This window comes from Falco rusticolus, chromosome 1, assembly GCF_015220075.1.
Source record: "Falco rusticolus isolate bFalRus1 chromosome 1, bFalRus1.pri, whole genome shotgun sequence".
NCBI lineage: Eukaryota > Metazoa > Chordata > Aves > Falconiformes > Falconidae > Falco > Falco rusticolus.
The window spans coordinates 122138643-122159108 of record NC_051187.1 but is presented as its reverse complement, the minus strand read 5'-3'; the positions used below and the strand labels follow the sequence as shown (position 1 = coordinate 122159108).

General features: G+C 38.0%; 1 protein-coding gene across 13 annotated transcripts in view; it reads right to left on the bottom strand.

Moving 5' to 3' along the window:
• The window catches only part of SORBS2 (sorbin and SH3 domain containing 2), a 248739-nt gene that overhangs the window by 41746 nt on the left and 186527 nt on the right, over positions 1-20466 (bottom strand). For 10 of the 13 annotated variants that reach the window (XM_037398516.1, XM_037398539.1, XM_037398456.1 and 7 more), the window contains 6 exons: positions 20197-20341; positions 17673-17848; positions 12299-12365; positions 11140-11184; positions 9762-9948; positions 6650-6764 (listed from right to left, as the gene is read on the bottom strand). In XM_037398516.1, coding sequence (XP_037254413.1) covers positions 6650-6764; positions 9762-9948; positions 11140-11184; positions 12299-12365; positions 17673-17848; positions 20197-20341 — 735 coding nt within the window. Of the gene's footprint in view, positions 1-6649; positions 6765-9761; positions 9949-11139; positions 11185-12298; positions 12366-16844; positions 17074-17672; positions 17849-20196; positions 20342-20466 lie in introns of those variants that run through there. The other 3 variants (XM_037398508.1, XM_037398530.1, XM_037398522.1) reach the window with 3 other exon arrangements.

Sequence of the window (20466 nt, the reverse complement as noted above, 5' to 3'; positions counted from 1 at the left end):
CAGTATTTTGTAATGCTTTATCTCCCACTTGATGTAACGAAGCATTTTTTTCCACAGTGAAATACATTGTTTTCATCTGAGAATTCTCACAGCAAAGGGATAAAGTAGCAATTGAAGATAGCATTAAGAAAATTCTTCAATGAACAGAAAAATAATTGACAGATTTATTCAAGTAGCATGAAAACATGACAGTGCAAAACAGTAGAGCTCCCAGTGGGACAGCTAACCAACCATAAACTGGGCTGCATTAATTATTTTCTAAATAGCTCCAGTTCCTTTGTACAGTCTGATGTAAGCTGTCACGCAGCACAGAATTACAGTGAACTGTTGGCTTAAAGATCTCTGAAACAGAGAAAGCCTCTTGTTAAAGATATTTCTGAATGTAAAATTTGGTCTGCCACAGCTGTAGTTCTCAGAGCATAGACAGTAATTATGGTGTGACCTAGAAAGCAATCCTCAAAGATGACGACAGGGTCCTGCATAAAGAATGATACTGGTGATTAAGTATGTAACACCTTTTCCTCCTGAGTCGAGCCGTCACCAATACACCAGAGCAATCACATCCAGCTATTCCTGTTTTCTGCAAGAGATAACGCCATGCTCTTGACCATTTCAGGTGATTAAACATCTTACGGCACTTCTCTTGCTGCTTTTGATGTTACTTTACTGGAACAGACTGCCAACTTTGCTCTACTGAAAGGCTAACAACCCTTTTGAACCACCTCGCTGCTCAAATATGCATGAGCTGTTCACGAAATAATCTGGACTCCAACTGTGTTTTCGAGATTTATCTTCACAATGTGAAGATAAATTACACTTCCCTTTCAAGTAAGGGAAGTATTAATCCTGTGAACAGAGTGGGAAGTGAATGTCAGTGGCGAACAACTTGCTGTGCTCCATGGCAGGGTTAGAAAGTAAAGCTGCTCTGGAGTTTTGCCCTCGTATTTCCACCATCCACAGCCCTAACTCAGCACTACTACTGGCAACTGTTTCAACTCAGCTATACATACCAAAGTCTTCAGTAGAAAAACGCCACTGAAATTAGCTCCATGAACTGACCAAAAAAGATTTGGGACCTTAGTAGAGCCTACAATTGATTTCAGAAAAAACATCTGGTTCTGTTCTACCGAGAGATGGAGGCATGAGGGCAAAAACGGCAGATTCACAACGCAGAAGATAACTTCATTCTGCATCAGCTTGATTCCCATTACAGAGAATGACTGGCATATTCACGAGTTTTTTTGTTTACCTGAACAAAATTTCCACAATTTAGATCTGGATAATCTGAAAGACAAGACTAAACAATTGCGTTTTCACTATTTCTCCAAACTAAGTTACATTATGTTGAAGTATTTATAGCACATTTTCACAGTTGTATTATACCAATGACTTAATTTTCACAGAAATAGCTACAATTGGGTGTGTCTACATTAAACAAACAAAATAAATGAATAACTCCCTTGAAATGGATCCATGGTGTTGCAACTGTGGAGCTGTTGGCACTACAAATCCAGGCGTACTGACAGTACCTGCTTGGGCAGTGAGCATCAGCCTTGCCAGCCTCAAGGCCCCCCGGATGGCAGCAGCCCCCCCCCTACACACTGACAGACCTGTGTCCCTTCTTGCAGGGCACCAGAACACACCATCAGAGCAGCTGCGCTTCCACCCAGCTCGTCAAGGAGATAAAAATGAGAACGGGAGTCGGCTCCCATTTTATTTTCAAATATCCTTGCAATTAGCAGAAAGCTTAACCCCCCTGCGCTTCTGCTTGTAAAGAAAATGCTCGAAACAGTGCATTTTTATGTAGTTTCTAAGTTTCTGCGTTCTCCTCGTGTGGCAGAGTGCAAATAAAATGAGAACAGGAGAAAGCACGTAAAGCTCTAACTGCATGCACACAAGTCCCACTTTTGCTTTCAGCTTGAACCGCAGAGGGCAGCAAACTGAAAGAAACTGAGCACTGCTGCCTGGCCGTTCTGGAGATGCCTCTGCATCCCCGGGCTACCAGATCACCACACAGGCAACTGATTCCACTTGGCTTTCAGATCTGATTTTCCCGATGGACGTTTTTCTATTATCTCCCCCTCTAAGAGACTTCAAAGGAGCAAATAATTTTGACTTAAAAAAAAAAATGAACTTGGCTCAGTCTCACACAGTATCTCCCAAACTGCTTGAACAGAAGGTAAAAGCACCTAATTCCCTTTTTTATGATTTGTTAGTCAAACCAAGTCATGTTCCTACACTCTATCCTTCACCTAGTCATTTACTAACATCAGTAGTATATTTCCAAGTAATGCGAAAGACCAGTAAGTAACTTCACTCTTTCTGCCATTTGCATCAGATGGTCAACACAGCGCTGCATCGACACACTCGACTACAAAACAGCATTGTCGTTTTAAAAAACTACTTCTATAGAGTTGCAAGCAGCTTTGCTCGTGCTTGATTTGATACACACAAGCAGACATTCACAGGCAATAATCAAAAGTGTGTACTTAAGCTGCTGAGTTAAATGGTTCTTACACGAACTGCATGGTCAAATTGGTATTTTGCATGTGCAAGTTCAGACACCATAATGAAGCCCCTTTGGAACAACGTACTGACAAGTCTGTTGTAAATTTGGCTTTGGCATTTTATTAGCTCTGAAGAGTTTGCCTTATCTTCTCCTTTTTTCCTTTTGCCTACTTTTAAACAGCTGTTGTAGCTCCAAGTCCACTACCAGATTGACTTCGTCTCTCTGTATCTATGAGAAGACGTATTTTTTAATGTCGTATCAAAACATACCTATATGTAGAATTTCTGATTTCTTTTTAAAACACACAGACAGTATTTTTTAGTTGACAAAGTGTTACTCAAGTAACTCAACCAACACTGAGCAGAATATTCGGATAACCAGCCTGAGATGTCAAAGGCAACTGAACCTGCATATTCTAAAGAAAATCACAATTCTCCACTACAGTAAGAAAACCAAAAACCTCAAACCCAACAGACATACATCATGGTGCAAGCTCAGTCCATTTCTGGTATTTGACAAAATAATAATGTTTTTTTCATTTATTCTGATCATTAAATCCTCTTGCATACAAACTCAGTAGAACATTTGTATACTGATGATATATAAAAACATCTAGAACTAAACTTTAACCTGACAAGTTTTATCTGACTAGCACATGTGCACATTCATGCTTAGACTAAAACACCTAATGAAAATAAAATATTGCTTGTACCAATTTTACAGTCTTTCTTTACAGCAAACTAAGATTTTTCCTAACTTGCTTCACTGCAGAAATAGAAAAATGTATATGCATGAACAAATTACTTCACACATATTAGGTTGAAAGCAGCAAAGAATAAAAATCTAACTTCATATTCATACAAGTAAAATTAAATTATTACAGTACAATTTATTTTACACCGAAAGTAAACATCCATTTTAGGAAACAAATTCATGTTCCAGATGATATTAGAGAAAAAGAGCCTTTTATTGAATTACAGGCATCGGAGATGGAAACATACATCAGAACAACTTATGTACCACCTGATCAAGTGCTGTGTTATTGAAGAAATGGTAATGTTTTATGGGCTTATAGAAACAAGAAAAAAAGGAACTGCCGCATCGTTGCTTGGAAGACTATTCAACAGCTTAATGTCACTTTACTTTTAGTTGTAATCTCAAAGGCCCAATCCCAAGCCCCTCCTTTCTGTTACGTTTTACACTCTTACAAGTTCAAATTACAGGCAAAAACCCATTAATCTCCTGTTTCATGACAGAAGACTGCTATGTGATACTGCAGCTTGAAATTACACTCATCTTCCTACATCCCTAACAAAGATAATCATCTATCCCTAACCAATCTTTCCATTTAATGTTTATTGTGAAGGATTTTTTTTAAAGTTTTTTTAAAGTATACTTCTTATATTCTTTTGACTTACCGAACCAGGATCTGCTGAATAGTATTTCCCACTAAATGTTAGTTTCACACTGAATCTCATTTTATTATATTCTCCCCATGTTTATAATCTCCACATTAATCACAACCGGTTCCAATGTAGTACCTACATCAATAACTGGAATGTTTATCTTTCAAACCTCATCTGCTCTGTTTATTATCATATACGGTAGCTGTAAAAATTCTTTCCCCCCCCAGATCATTTTTCCATCAAAAATGCAATCCTGTAGACATGGGAATGATGCGGCTTCAGAAAAAAAATTAAGATTTGGAGTGTTGGAGAAATCCCCTTTGACTTTTTTGGTTTTGGCAAACTAATAAAGTAAGAATTTCTAGTTCAGATGCTATAAATGTCCATCTTTTACAATATTAATGAATCATATTTATTTTCCATATTTTGATTAGTATTTTCTTCCAGTACCATGAGAACAATTTTTCAGACATTAAAAATCAAACCTTTAGAGATTATCAAGATGAAAGAGATAACTTATGAAATACTGACACAGCTGAGAATTTAGCGTTCTCATCTGAATTTGGAACTTATGCATTCTTTTCAGATGTTTGGTTTTTCTACACACACGGAAAAATCTTATGACCTACTCTGCCGATAGAAGTCATGAGTTCTGCCTTCCATAACCCATTCCAGGAAAACAAGGAAAGCAAATGCTTTAGTGATACAAAATCTTTTTCTTTTTGTAACACGGTCCAAAGGATGTATCTAAATACATAAAGCTAAACATCATTATCAGCAGCAGAAATTCCAGACTGACATAATGTGATAGCTCACTTCAACTATTTTTATATCAGTTAATAATGTTACACTAGTGTCAGCACAGCTTTCATCTCTTGATATTCTACATTAATCCCTGTCTTCCAATATTTACAGCTGATTCATACATACATAAAATACCTCTCCATTCTGTCTGCAAAAATTATTTCCTCAGCTTTTAAAATGTATTCAGCAAAAAGATGTTTCCTTGTATTTACATCAGCTAAGTCTAAACTTCTAGTCTAAGCTTCAGCTCAGTAAATACAACCTAAAGGCTTTTCTGCATAAAAATATTTTAATGACCAAACAAAGCTCAAAATCCAAACTCTTGATTGAGAACATAAAAAATAAAATGCATAAGCAAGGTAAAAAAAAGAAGGATTCAGGAAGAGTCAGCAAAGTTTGCTTTTTTTGTCATTTGATTAGTTTGCTAAAATTAAAAATGACACCTGTGACACTTCATCAGCACTGCAATTGCTATATGAATTAGTTTTTTCACATTACATTAATAGAAAATGTAAATTTATTAGAAAAGCGAGGCTTTTCTTGAAACATCATTGTCATTATCTTACTCTTGATTTGAATCTGCTATTATTCTTTGGCACTGGGAAGGCTAGTAAATGACCTCAGTGTGTATAATGCAACCACAGCAGTGAAGAAAGTGCTCAGAACAGATGTCACTACCTTTGAAATAAAATTGTTAGGTTCATCTTCACAACAAATACTAAATTCCATTTAATTCTATTGTTTAATTAACAGTTCCTATAGAAATGGCAGTTTTCTTTTTGAAAAATGGATCAGTTCTGCAAGAACTTAATTTCATATTATATTTTTTTTCTGGCTAATGAAAATTATATTCCTGCAAAGACCAGAAAAACACAAGGGAAAGGTTCTTAGTACAGGTGTTTCACACTGTTGACATACTACATATTCTGGATTTCCATTATTTGCTTAATTTATTTTAAATTAGTGAAATAAATTCTGTGAAGAATTATGTAATACAGTAATACAAAAGCAAATAATAATCCAGTATTGATTACATAACCACCCTCTTTAAAACTGGACTCCCTCAACCATTTCAACCTCAAAGTAAAAGACCAAGAAAAGAAAATATTGCCACTGACACGTAACAGTGTCTCTAAAATAAGAAAGTACCGAGAAAGCACAAAGGTAAATTAGAAAGGCTGAGTAAATGCATCTTTCAGCAAATGAGAACTTCCGTTAATGGTCATTTTGCGTGCATTAAGCATAGCTTTATCAGACATGCTTGTGACAAACTCCACAATTGCAATCATTATTCAGAGAGCAGTAACAAAGACTTCTAATTACATGTTAATGTACACTCAGTAATCACAGAGTAAGTGAGGCTGGAAAGGACCTCCAGAGGTCCTCTAGTCCAACCACCTGCTAAAAGCAGGTCTAGTCAGATCAGGTTGCTCAGGGCTGTGTCCAGGTTGAGTCTTGAAGATCTCCAGAAATGGAGAATCTACAGCCCCTCTGAGCAACTTGACCAGTATTTAACCAAAATTTCCTTAGATGTACAATCAGGCACATCCTAGAAATACAAATAGTTGACTTTTATGCATTGATTATTCAGATATCATACGTGCTGTTAATACTACTGGAAATGAGTGCTGGAGATGCACGCCAATGAGAAAAAGCAGTTACCACTAATTCACAGTTCTACTCATCATCCATTAGGTTTGCACAATGGTGGTCTGATTTCTTGGAAATACCACAAGCTCTCGCTTTAGCAAATAAGCCAAAGCCGCATTTCCAACACAACCATCAGAAAGAGCGCAGACAAACTGCTGCAAAATATTTGAAAAAGGACCTTCAGTATTCATCCAAGTGGTTATGATCAGTAGTAAATGATAAAAAGATGACTCCCACCAAACCTCTTACCGAATTACCCCTTTCACTTAATGTGTCTTACCGGTCTTTCATGTTCAAGGATTGACGACTTTCCTGGCTCATACTCAAAAATACTTCTTGGTTCAGAACGGAACTTGCGGGTATCTACCTTTCTGTCAGGGGGATCCCAGTCATTTCTAAACAACAAATAAGAGCAATTTAGTTAATTTCCTGTCATCATCATCATCTGCTTTACAGCTCTGTGCAAGAGAAATACGTAAAAGCAAATGAATTTCAGCATGGTTTCTCTTTCCAGATTCCAGTTGTGAAATGTCTGGCGTAGCATCCCAATATTTTAACCACTGTATCATCTTAACCTGTTTACAGCAGGTATATACACTACAGCAGGAAAAATACTAGAGATGTCCAGCCTATGTGATCACTCATACTTTTGTTATAACCAGCAGACCAGTTTAAAAACTCCCCTGACATACTATCAAAATACCAAGACATGCTTCTCAATTGCAAATTTACTGTGTTTTGTTTTATGCACTATACTAATACAGGCAAGTGGTAGATATTTTTGTCATCACCCAATACAACATTAAGTCCGTATTGAAAAAGTTAAAAAATTTTCTGAGACAAAACCCAACGAAATTATTTTAAAAGACAGTGTGAAAATCTAAGAGATGCTCTTTACCCTGATCTGTAGTAGGACTGTTCCTGCATATCCTTGTGAGCAGTATACTCTTTCCTTGGAAATGTCAATAGGTAAACCAGAACAAGAATTTGGCAGTTGGCAAGAATAAAGAATAAAGAGTAACCTCTGCTACCACATTTTTTCAGACATTTACCATATTATATTAATAGCTACCAATACATTTTTGGGGGCTAGTTAGCTAGTTACTATCACAGTGAACACTATCTTTTCATGGCAGTTTTTGTAGTCTCCACCTATGACGCATTTGAAAAACTGTAGCTCACACATCTTTTTGCTTAGCTCTGTGTACAATGACCAGCTAGTATCTCAAAGAATAGGGGAAAGGAAAGAGGAAATCCTGCCAGCTATTGCCTGTATTTACAATAAGAAAGAGCATACACTGATTAAATTCTGTTGCTTCTATCAGGCTTTCTGATGCGACTTGGTTTGATGTGACCTGACATATCAAGGCACATTATCACGTGCCTTAAAAAAAATCTATGGGGTAGCTTTTGTTTACAGTATGTTTGTGAGTGCCAGTTCTGGGACACTTCTATTTATAAAATGCCCTACATTTCAAATGAAGTAGTTCTACATGGCTCTATTGTTTATTTTCACTGAGGAAAAAAAATATTTCAGAGCAGAAAAGGTTGTATTTCTTGAGAATGAACAGGAAGATGGCAATGTTGTGATCACGTTGTATTATACTGCAAGTCACTGAAGAAAAAAGCATGCTACTGAAATTCTGATTCACACTCAAGTTCACCTAATTTACAGCATTCAGCCTGTAATCCCTTACGGAATATATTTTGGAGTCTAACTGTTAATGTAAACCATATCTTACCTCCCAGCTATGAAACTGTGATACATGGGGACCTAAGCCTCTTACGTGAGATTTTAAATACTCAGGCTTTATAGGCAATTAAAAAAAGAATCTCCCAATGGCAGGAAAAGATTGACGAGCTATAGCTGTCAGCAGCAGGCGAAGCATAACTAACATGTTTGGCGTCCCCTGGCCTGGAGAACAGAGATTTCCACTGCCTGTCTGTTCAAGCAGGAGATTAAAAGCAGAGGCTCAGCATTCAAATTCGGTGCTGCAGCAGTTATTTTCAAGCTCGGCAAAAGGAACTGCAACCGGCCTCAGTTTCACATCACTTCAGAGATCAAAGCCAAGCAGATCCACATTTTGGTGCCTTGCTAACAAAATCTGCACTTCTGTATGACTTGCTAACCCAATTCTAACGTCGCGACCCTGAGGAGGTAGCCGAACTCTTACCCCTAGCATTTCCTCTTCTCAGCTTGCCCTCAGCAACAGGAGGAGCCAAAATCAGTAACTACTGAGCAACCTTTTTCCTCTGCAGTATGTGTACCTGCTGGATTACCTTTTGGATTGCCACTACCTATGAATTTTTCAAAAAGCCATGGTCATAGTCTTATCTTTAAACACTTAGTATGGTCTTTTCTCCTAATGTTTTATGCAAACTGCAAGTTATTTGAAACCGCTTAATACCATTACATTTTGACATATAAAAAAATGTACGACGCTCAAGCTGACAAAAATGGACAAATTCTGTTTCGTTGCTTGAGTGTAACCAAGAGAGGTGGGTACGCAGCCGTAAATGGAAAACGACCCTTCTCATATATAAAATATATACGTACATACACACACGCACTTATAAATATAAATACAAAAATGCATATCATCATAATATTACATTAACATGTAGTATTCAAGAATGTAAACATTAACAAAAAAGCTTTTTGTTTGAGGTAGTAGCTACAGGTATGCTGAAGAGTCTACAGAGTTTGTGTGCAGGGCACTTTGCATGGTTTTATCAGAAGGATAAGCATTTCTTCCCTGAGTTATTAAGTATTGATCTTTCGGACAGGACTCTAACCGCTGGGACCTGGTTTTGTGCAGCAAGTTTGAAGCTGGAAAACCGTGAGAAATCTGAAATACCCCTTTAATCTGTAAACGCCTTCCAGGTCTACAACAATGGAGACAGAGATTGAAAAAATGGGGATATAAAGCACTTTTGAGCTCTGGGGAAACAGGCATTGAATGGTACACGCTTACAGTTTTGCTCTTCCTCAAATTTCAATTACAGCATCTTTTAGATCCTTTCCTCCTTGCTGCTGGGTGTCATAAATAGCCTTTCCTACTCACAGACTAACTAGTCAAAACAGCTGCTAGAGCACAGATTGTTCTGAAATACAACAAGCAGGACAATCCTGCTAATGAGAATGAAAATCTTTAAATGCTCATGGTGGTATCACCTGTAGGAATAAACACTTCTTTAGCATGTTGAAGAAATGGTAGCACCATGCATGATGCCCACACTACTGATGAAGATTCGCCCCCATCGCCTGACTGTCCCTTGAATAAAGTCCTCAAAGTCATATTATTCTACAGCAGTTATTTTATCCTTTGTGATATCCTGTAATTGGGTTACTGTACATACCAAGAACACTTTTTGAAAATACGCTAACTTACTTTTCTGGTATAGACCTTTCCCTCAGACGATGTGGTGGTGCTGGAGGTGGCACATGTGGAGGTGGTAAAGGGGATGAGACCTTAAAGGCATCAGAGCTACTGTCAGAAGCGCTTTTAGACAATGGTCTGTATGTCTGTGTCTTTGCAGCTGGGTGTGCCTGAGCAGAGAAGGATGGACTGTAGCTACCTAATATAAAACAAACCCAGAAATATTCACAGCATGAGTGTTAATAAAACACAACATGGAAAGCTACAAGAACTCAGAGTAGCTCAACAGAGCTGCAAGGTTACAAAAATGTGTAAATGCATTTTCTAAAACTACATTGCTGTATACTATGTAGCTCATTAGAATACTTTTTATATATTTCTCTGTAAAACTACAAACACATAGAAAAAGTGCAGTATAATTAAAATAAATTAATGATTAATTTGAGGAGGGGAGAAGTTAATGGCTGTATATAAGTCTATCAGAGCTGTTAATGACAGCTGTAATTAATCCCCAGGCTCATCCTGCCTCTCAGTTGTTCTGTGTTCAGAGGGAAGCGAAGAGGCAGAAATGCATTTTTCCATTGTTTTAATAATTAGTTACTCTGGGACAACTAGGCAGTAAGATAACTTGAAGAGGATCACAAGAGTCCAAACAGATCTCAAATAACTGACCCACAACAAATGCTCTCAACAGTACAAAAAAAGGCATGAGAGCATGTTGAACGCAACAAACACCGAAATAGAAGAATTTCGAATGGCATTTTTGCACAAGGCACTATGGATTTTTTGCACATGTGGTCTATTCACACTTCCATTTTTGATTTTGTAAATAATTCTACCACATGGTTATAATCTTCTGAAAGACATAATTATATTTATTAGATGAATACATCTTTCTTGCAGCCAAATATCAACACCAGTGCCTACAGCAAAAACTCGTAGATCGTAACACAGAATCATCTTTATTAGGCACTCTTACTGCGTATTTTAAGAGGTGTTTTCACTACAACCTTTTTGTCTTCCCATGTCAGTAATTAGCATTAGAGCAGAACAGCGCAGTTCCCTTTTCATTTTTATAAGGAAAGGCTGTGTTACTCACAATCACTACTGAAAATAAATGCAAGGTAATCAAGAAACTACAGCATTACAGTGTATTCCATCTGCAGTAAGAGGCCCACAGCTGCAATTCATTTCAGTGGCAAGAATGAAACCAAAATTAAAGTTTGTTTCAGTTGGTGAAAAAGGCATGGAAAAAACACCAACTGAGATCAAACAAGATGATAAAAAGTGTTTATATAAGCATTATAAAAGCAAGCATGAATAGTTAACTACCCCATTACTTGCTGACATTAACAAAAGACTCATTTTGAAGTGAGGGAATAATTCCTACCAGTACCGTATGCATATGCAGCATTATACACGTCTGTGTCATCATCTATAAAAAGAAATACACATGTTACAGTAGTGCAATACATGCCAGTTTATCACAGCCACGCAGCTTTGTTTTTGCAAATACAAACAATGATTGGTAGGCGATCAGCCCCATATTTCTTTTCCTCATCTCACAGGTCTTTTGTGAAGATTCTCTTCCCATTATACTTACCATAGCCTATTTTTACCATCCCACCACCTTATCGGTAAAATGGTATCTTCTGGTCACGCCGCCCACATTGTGTCCTTACTGTTGGCACCGAATCACAAATTAGAGCTTTTTGTCTGTTCTTCTCCCTTCCCCAAGCTCAATTTCTTCCTTTTGCCAGCTCTCCTCTACAAGAAACTACTACATTATTGTTCCTATCACAAAAAGCATCCTCAAATATCTACTATGTGGTTAGTGCTCAACATAGATCTTGTAAGGCAAAATTTCCCTAATTTCCCTGCTTACATTTTTTATTCTCCCACTAACATTGCATGACCATACTGAATGCAAAGCTCTACTTCAGATGAATAGTCTCTTTCCTTCCAGAGGTCTAATGAGCATCATTGCCATTTATACAGTTTCTTGGCATCCTTGGTGGACAATCATGATATGATAAAGTACATTAACACTAGCGATGACACCAAAGCTCCATTTCAGCAAAACCAAATAAGACATTCTATAAAAAAAATGCAATTCAGACAGAAAGCGTATCCTTAAAACAGTCTGTTTACTAGCACATGCTGTTCTAACACACGAGCTCTCCAAAAGAAAGCTGGTATGTTAGGAGATGTACAGTGGCCAATTTCTTAACCCTTAAAGTGGAGATAAGGATCACTTCTTGAGTTCCCCAGTGACACGGAATCATACAGGCTGCACACCTATCCTAATCGCTTCAGGTTTTATTTAGCTTTAGTAAGAAAACAAACTCATTAGAGCTAATGAGCCTTTAGCAGAGGAAAATAGCGTGCTCTGCAGTAAAATCTGTCTTTGAATTTACCCATTTGATTTGATTCATTACCTGACACTTGATAAACACTTCTGTTTTCACACAGCAGACAAATCAAAATGCAAAACACTGCAGTTTTTAATGCCACTGAGAACCACCCAGCAAAGACAAAAGCATACTTACCAGGCTTATGAACCATATGGATTTGCTTGAACATTGTCTTGTACCAATCCTTCGGCCTGTCAACTGTCTAAATAAAATAAAGTTTTTAATAATTAACAAAGAAATAAAAATACCTGTGTGTACAGATGCAATCAAGACATTTAATGTTATTTGGATACAAAGTCTATTATGTTTTATCCCCTATTTAATATAATCATTTTCATACCACCTATTTCAAAAGGTGTACCATCTATTTCAAAAGGTGTACTTATGCTTTTCATCTAGGAATTCCTGTAACAAGTTCTGAAAGACACTGAAGACCAAGTCAGTTTTGGACTCTGATCTTGAGGGTACAACGGTTAGGACACAGGAGTCAGTGCCAGGTCAAGAGTGTACCTTCTTCATGCCCTATACTGGACAATGATTAAAGCTAGATACGTTACAGGGAAATACAAATGCCTCAGCAACTACAATTACCAGTGTGTAAGAAAAGCTTTTTTTGAACTCTTGGCAATTTCCAACTTCTATCTTCAAAATTTCATTGTTAAATAATGCAGAAAAAGTTTGGAATACTTCTGAGAAAATAAGTAAGATAATGTTATATTTAAGAGTTAATGTTTGGATTCTAAACAAACAGTACTTCCTTTTATCAATTTTAAATTCCCTTTCCGGACAACTTAACTTATTTTTCTATTTTGAGAAAAGTGAATAAAATATACATTTCAATAACCACTCATTAAATTAAACTTATCCTTACTTTTGTAAACTAAGCAATCCCAAAGTTCCCAAACTCTCCTCACATCAACATTTGCTCATGCTTCTTATAATTTTTATCTCTTATCCTTCTGGATTTTCTCTTTTGCTGCCATTTTCTTTGAGATAGGATGACAGTATTTCAGAAAAGGAGGTAACACAAAGGCAAACGTTTTCAGTTTTATCCTTCTTAGGTCCTAAAATTTTACTTTTTCCACAGCAGTCAGAAAAGCCAAAGTTTTAGCGCAGATGTACAGAATTATCTTCAAATTTCATAGTGCACAGGGGTAATTCAAAAGACCCCTCTTGATGTGCATTACCTTGCATTAGCTAATACTAAATCTGCAGTCACTCTGCCCACTGCTCTTTACCATGAAAAGTGAAAATCCAAAAATTCTTCTCTACAAAACTGAGGGAACTTAGCGTGCTCACCTGGCTCTGTGCCATCTTGAATGAATCACACTTCTGCCCTAAACACCTGTTACAGCTACTGTACATAATCAATCTTTTTTGTTAACAATGGTGAGCTCTTATTATAAGGGACTAGGTAGAAAATGCTCCCGTACTTTGAGGAATCAATATAAGTTCTCATAAAATTGCTACTAAATGACATTTAAAACCAACAAAAAATTGCTCTAAAGAAGAGCTGACAGTCAATTGAAGGAATTTGGGATCTGCTGGAGAAGAAAGAAATTGAAGTGGAAGGTTTGCTTTTTACCCAGACCTGCTTGCAAGATAGAGATGACAAACAGATAATTTTGTAACAAAATCCAGTCCCTTCCCCCACCTACCAACATATTCCTGACTTCTGCCAAAGAGAATATATTCGGAAGCAGGTTTGGACCATTTTAACATTGTTTCCCTAAAGGCATTAAACATCTACACTAGCAGAACTCTGGTAAGAATAATTTAGGTAGATCAGAATCAAGTATGCTGTTTGGTGCTCCAAGATCATGTACACTCAAAAGTTCAAGGCGAAGTCCAGAAGGTCTACAGGACTTCATGGTGATAGCCACAGCCTCCGCGGTACTCCTCATTTCCCACAGCAGCAGAAATTGCAGTGGTCCCGTGATACCACAACTGCCTTTCTGATTGTACTGGGCCAAGAAGAGTCTTCCGACAGAGCTCAAATCAGTGATAGATGAATAGAACGGAAACAGCGTATAAATACTACTTCCATAACCCTACTGCTTGTCAAGGGACAAAGGCACGTAGGTATCTGTTTGCCAGGTGAGTCAGGTCCTCCACAAAAAGCACAGGAGACTTCCACATAGAGATCAAGTATGAAGAAGCTCTCATGCGACCAGAGAAGGTGGTCTCCCAAAATCTTTCTGAACATTTGAACACGCTTCTCTCATCATCTCTCCCCCCAGCCCCCACCCTTGGGGTTTAAAACCTCAGACAATAATTTGGCTTTCCATTATAAACCAGATGGATTTATTCTATTCCTTAACTAATCCTATTTTAAAGTATTTTTTTTGCAATTTATATTCACTAATCCCACATACCAACGTTTTTTTGAGGAATCAACAGCATTCACAACGTACGAAGCCATTCAGATGCCATCCTGCTTTGCAGACATTATAGTTCTTGCAATTAAACGTTGGAACACAGTATCACCATACGTGAATGAACACTCAGCCAAACAGCACGAAGAGGACATAAGAAATACCAGCAGTTGGTACTTAGGAGAGCCCATAATCGCTGCAAGTATTCTAATAATCCATCAGAAAGTACGCAATTAAAGGAGGCATGTATGACTTTCAGTGGACCTTCTGTGGTGGTTTTTTTCAAGCTAAAATATTGCATCACTAAGGATGGAAAAGAAATCTGGTGGGACTTGATTTTTCCCCCCTCCATTCTTCATAAACAGAGGCCTTCTCAGTCTACAGATTGATTCTGATGATTAGACATGAAGGAATCATTTTGGCTAGTCTAAAACAGTGCAGTCATACTGCTTTCCATGAATCTGTTTTTTCCTTTCCTGTGACCCTGTTGGTGGTAAACTCTGGTGGTGCCATTTGACTGAAGGCTTTTCTGAGTGAACAGCATTTTACCGTCCCTTTTCAAAGACTTCCTTTTTAATGCCTCGCAATTTCACCATCTTTGGGGCAGGGCTTGGCATGGTGGCAGAACTTAACAATGATCTGAATTTTCAGGCTTCAGAGTTGCACTTCCCAGAGCTGGCAGGAGCTCAAGTGGTATGGAAGGAACATGCTAACATGGCACGGGGGTTCTGAGAGATGGGAAAGCTGTACAGGAATCCTTCCCCTCTCAGCAGCTTTGGGCAGAGAGGGTTTGCAGGAAAAGAAGAAGAGAACATCGCTCTGCTTTCCTTGGTTAAACAGCTGTCACAAACTATGTTCTGAGAGGAAGAATAGACTTGGAGGAGATAACCACAGCTTGAAAAATCTCTCTACTCCTGAAAAGCACTCCAAATCTGGAATACAGATACTTCCTTACAGATAAATAAGTTCTTATTTATAAGCTTACCTTTGAGTACAAATAGCGTTTGGGAACATCGCATACGTTACCTATCGCCCATGAATCTGCATTTACTGCTTTTTTGATAGACTGTTGCCATTTTTATAAAGATGGTAGAATAAGAAACTTTTATACTGCATGGAATTACAAAGTCAACTAATTTGAAGACTTCTTTCTTTCTCCAGATGGAGCAGGGCTGAACTTTCTGGGAGATTTCCATTTGGATTGCCCACTGACCTCAGAAAAAGAGTGAATGACATATCCTACCTTCTTCTGTTCATGGGAAATGCAGTTATAGCACTTCTGCACGTTTCTGCATACTACTGCATTGCTGAGAGGTTTCAAGGTACAGCATGTTTGAGTCTCTGGCTGGTAACTATACCAGCTTTGTTCTTACATGACTGGGATACATGGGGATCAAATATACTTGTGCACATTTAAAACGTAATCTCAAATCAGTATCTTGAAAACAATCTCACTTTCAGCTAAGTCCTAAGGAAGCAGAGTAAGGACACAAAGTAGCACAAGACAGACAGACAGACAGACACACACAGACAGACAGACAGACACAGACAGACAGACAGACACACACAGACAGACAGACAGACACACACAGACACACACACAGACACACACACACACACACACGCTAGCATAATCTTTTAACTCATATATCTCATTGTGAGAATGATTTCTATAATAATAAGTTTACAAGCTACAGGATATTTTGAAATCGAAACATGACAAAACCCAGAACAAGTTCAGCTGAAAAAAATGTGCTAATTCAAATTTCATTATGTTTTTTTTAGGGGAAAATCGGAGAGACTCAGACCATATAATCCAAAAGTTAAATACACGTTGGCAGATTGCCAACTCTGTTAAGCACACTTCAGGGGGATTTCTGTTATAATCTTATATAACTGATACGGACCCTGTTAGATCAATCTGCTATTAAAAAAAAAAGAACAAAACCCCCTACTTTATCCTATATAAAGCATAGGGACTATTTACGTAAAAATGGGGTAGGAAGCTAGAGCATTGCTGCAAAGAAATTTCTTAATTTTTAAAAGATTCTGATCATATTACTTTTTATGTCAAAAAGAAAGCAAGAAATGCCATAGTTTCCCCCCATTCTTATCAAAATTGTCCCCATCTTACCACTTATTCTGAATTTTTCCTACTGCTTTTCTCCATCAGTTCCTGATTTTCCCCCTAAGTTTCCAATCCATTGAAGCAGTTCTGGGCAATAGAACACAGCCCCGTACATCAGTATTAGCAGAGGGGACACATCCAACAGCTGCTACATCCTTGCACCTCACAAAGACTTCACCTGCAAGGGCTCTGCTGCCTTCATCCTGGCTCCCACTCTTCTTACTCTTTCTCCGTCTAGCACAGCACTTCTTCTCTGGCTGGGGAGGCCAGTAAGCACTTCCTTACAGAGCCAGCGCAGCTGCCACTGTGCTCTCTGGACCAGCCAGAAGAGGCTGCCCTGACAGCAGAGTGGAAAGAATGCTTTAGCATGGTGAAAACAAAACTCTTCAGTTCGGCATCCTGGGACCACTCAAGCAGTGACTAGTGGCAGATGATCAAAACTGGGCTAGTCACAATGAAAGGGCTTCCACGCTATTCGTTGACATGTCACTCAAGGCGGAAAATGATTATATATTGCATTTCTATGAAAATGCTGGTCACTTAGATCACTGTCACAACAAAACTATTCATTCCTACACTACCCTGATGACATAAGAACCGTTGCCCCCAAAACCGCAAAACATGAGATTTTTATATACACACACACACACACGTGTCTATCTGTACACTTGTATGCACACACATATATAGCATGTATAAACTTTATTTTAGAAATAACAAAACAAACACAATTACTTCATATCTCCAAAAGGCAAGAACTACAAGAGAAGCAAGAAAGAGACACAGAGTTTTGGCTACTTCTAATTAAAGCTAGAAACATGAGGTTGCCCAATTATGCTCCCATCAGCATTCTCCTTTTCCGTCAACACACAATATTATATTCATGAGCTCGCTGATTACGCACAATGTATTCCACATTATATAAGACTAGAAGAATGTGAAAAACCCATTAACAACAATCAATTCATTGTATGAGTTCATACACAGATTCCCCAGAATTTCCTACCGTTCTAATTGCTGTAGGGATTCCAGATTCATCCACCGGGCCAATCCCTGCATAATGTGGAGCTTTAATGACTGTAATTTTTTTTTCTTCTTCTGAGGATCTGCAGATTGGTATTGTACTGGTGGTGGTGGTACTGCCAACAGTCTGAACATGCTGTGAGTATGTCTCTGTGGACTCTGTAAAGATAACATGACAGAATATTGTATAACGATACAATAATTACACTTTGCAGTTGTAACATGCTTCCCCATATATATATATATTTATATATATACAGTACATGTTTGCTGTACAATCTTAACCACACACATATACGACACTTTAAAAACCACAATCATCTTAGCTAGGGCTTTGCCCTGGTTAATGTTACATTAACAGGATTATAAACTTATCTAAGGACCAGACAGGCTATTCAACTCAGATCTTCTTAGATTAGGTGTACTTTTTCATAGCATCTTGCTGAAGAAAAAAAAAAAGAAAAAAAAAGGAAAAAAACCCCACAACCCCACCAAAATCTACTGAGAAAGCGGCAGCAGCCTTTTTCCTATAAATCAAACTCTTGCACCTTTCCTACCCATTCCTTGAAAGTAGTGATCTAATTTCAACCCCCCCACCCCCATGCATTCTAGCAAACTAGAAAATCGCTGTTTTGTTAATCACAGGAACAGATTCCAAACAGCCCTCCACAAAGACTTACGTGGCACACATTTAGAAACATTAAGTTTTGATGCATGAATATTTTTTAAAAACAAATTCTGACACACAATTTTCATTCTTTAAAGTTACATTGGTATGTTTAAGTGCCTCTATAGTCCATAAAAATGGACCTCAGTAACTTGGCATCTGTAGAGCAATCTGATGATCCACCTACGATAATTTGGGTGAACCCTGCAGGCTGCTGCTGGTTTGTGGTGACTTGCAATATTTTGACCCTTCTCTCCCAAATCTTCCTTTATAATTAACAAAACTAATAAGTCATTACTACCATTTCTTTCTAAAATTCAGAGTAATTTAACAAAACCCACCTCACTGCTGGGATATGTCGTGAAAATTTGTATGGCTGCAAATGATGTACTTCAGGCAGCATGTTTCAGTAAATTAGTAGGCTGCTATGACAAATCATCTTTTTTTGCAAAAGCAGGTACAGTGCTTGTGTGACATTTCCACCACAGGATAAACGAATGTAGGGAGTAAAAATAAATATTCTAACAGTACTGGTGAAGATTACAATTGCCCTTCATGTGCATTAACATCCGTTGATTCTTCTGAAGTAAAATATTTGAATTGTAGTATAAACTGGAAAAAGGAGCTCTGGTGACTGAAAGCTCTAATTTTAATTCAAATACTTCAGCTCACTTCTACTGCAGAGAGCTGGATTTAGCATGGCTGTTTGAGCTGTTTACAGAAGTCTGAAATCCTGTAAATAATTCAGTGCTACACATATATGGCGAGGGGCAACTCTGCATGGCAAACGTCTGAATATTTGGGCCTTTTTCCCAAAATGCATGATGCTAAACTTAGAAAACATTTTGGATTTGATCCTTCATTCTTCATAGACCTCAAACTGAGGCCATCAGTAGCATTTTTAAGTGAGCAAGGAGAATTAAGTCAGGTCGTTATTGTGGAACACAGAACTTCCGCATCACACAAGAGTAAAAATCATGGGAAAACACTTTACTTATTTCAGGTATATCCAAACCAGAATTGATAGGTCTTTAGATCAGCAAACTAGAAGCAATCAAAAGAATCTAGTATTCTGGGATGTGGAGAAACCCTTGTATACAGTTTTTGTCCTTGTCACTATGACAGGGATAGCAGTTGTCTAAGCTATAAGGCTCAGAGTGAGAAGTGTCACCTAATTTCCCTGCATGCACAACAAAAAAGTAAACTTCAAGATCACATTCAAATTATTTTGCATGTATAATCTTATCTGAATATGCAAAACACTAACTAGTAGAAAAAGCAGCAAGCAAATGATTGTTCTGGCAAAATGGATTATACTGGCAAAGCACCTTTCTAAGGCTGAACATGTATACATGTCTTTTTTTTTAATTAATGCCCTACAAAAAAAACCCCAACCATAAACAAATTATAGATTGACATGACAGGTGTTTAAAAGCCTGGAGCCCATCCCTTTGTTGGCAGTATTTCCACTGAATATTACGGAATTTGTGGGGAGAACCAATGTACAAAGTTGACCCTTGGTTTCTTCAAGGCAAAATCTGAAGGGGCTGCACGGGTTGAGCTACTTTGCTATATGCTTTTTCCTCGGCAAAGCTAGTAGAAAGCTGGCAAGAGGTCACTCACACACATAAGTAATAAAACTTAACAGCAACTCCAGCTCATGATCACTACTGTATCTATCAATAAATGCTGGGGTTTTTTGCATTTACTTCCCAAGGTAGATGAACAGACAACACCTTCATTATGGATACGAAGCACTCAGCAATTGTTTGCAGTCTTTGCCACGTGAATTGGAATATGTTGTATAATGTATAAAGCAAACATTCTGTGTGAGGCTTACCCATCATTCTGCCATGCTGCATGATAACAATGTTGGAATTGAGCGAAGCTGGTGGAGGGTAAGCTGAAGAAGGGGAAAAAGGCCTTTGAAAGTGACTCACTGGGCTGGCAGCAGTGCCAGAGTTCCCATTCACTGTGATCTGAGCCTGAGAGAAACAAAACAATATCCCATTAAACTACACACAAAGCCCTCCGACTGCCATCCCAAACAGAGAGTGATGCAAGACTGTCAGCCACACAACAATTACCAGTTGTCAGGTACCTAGCCATA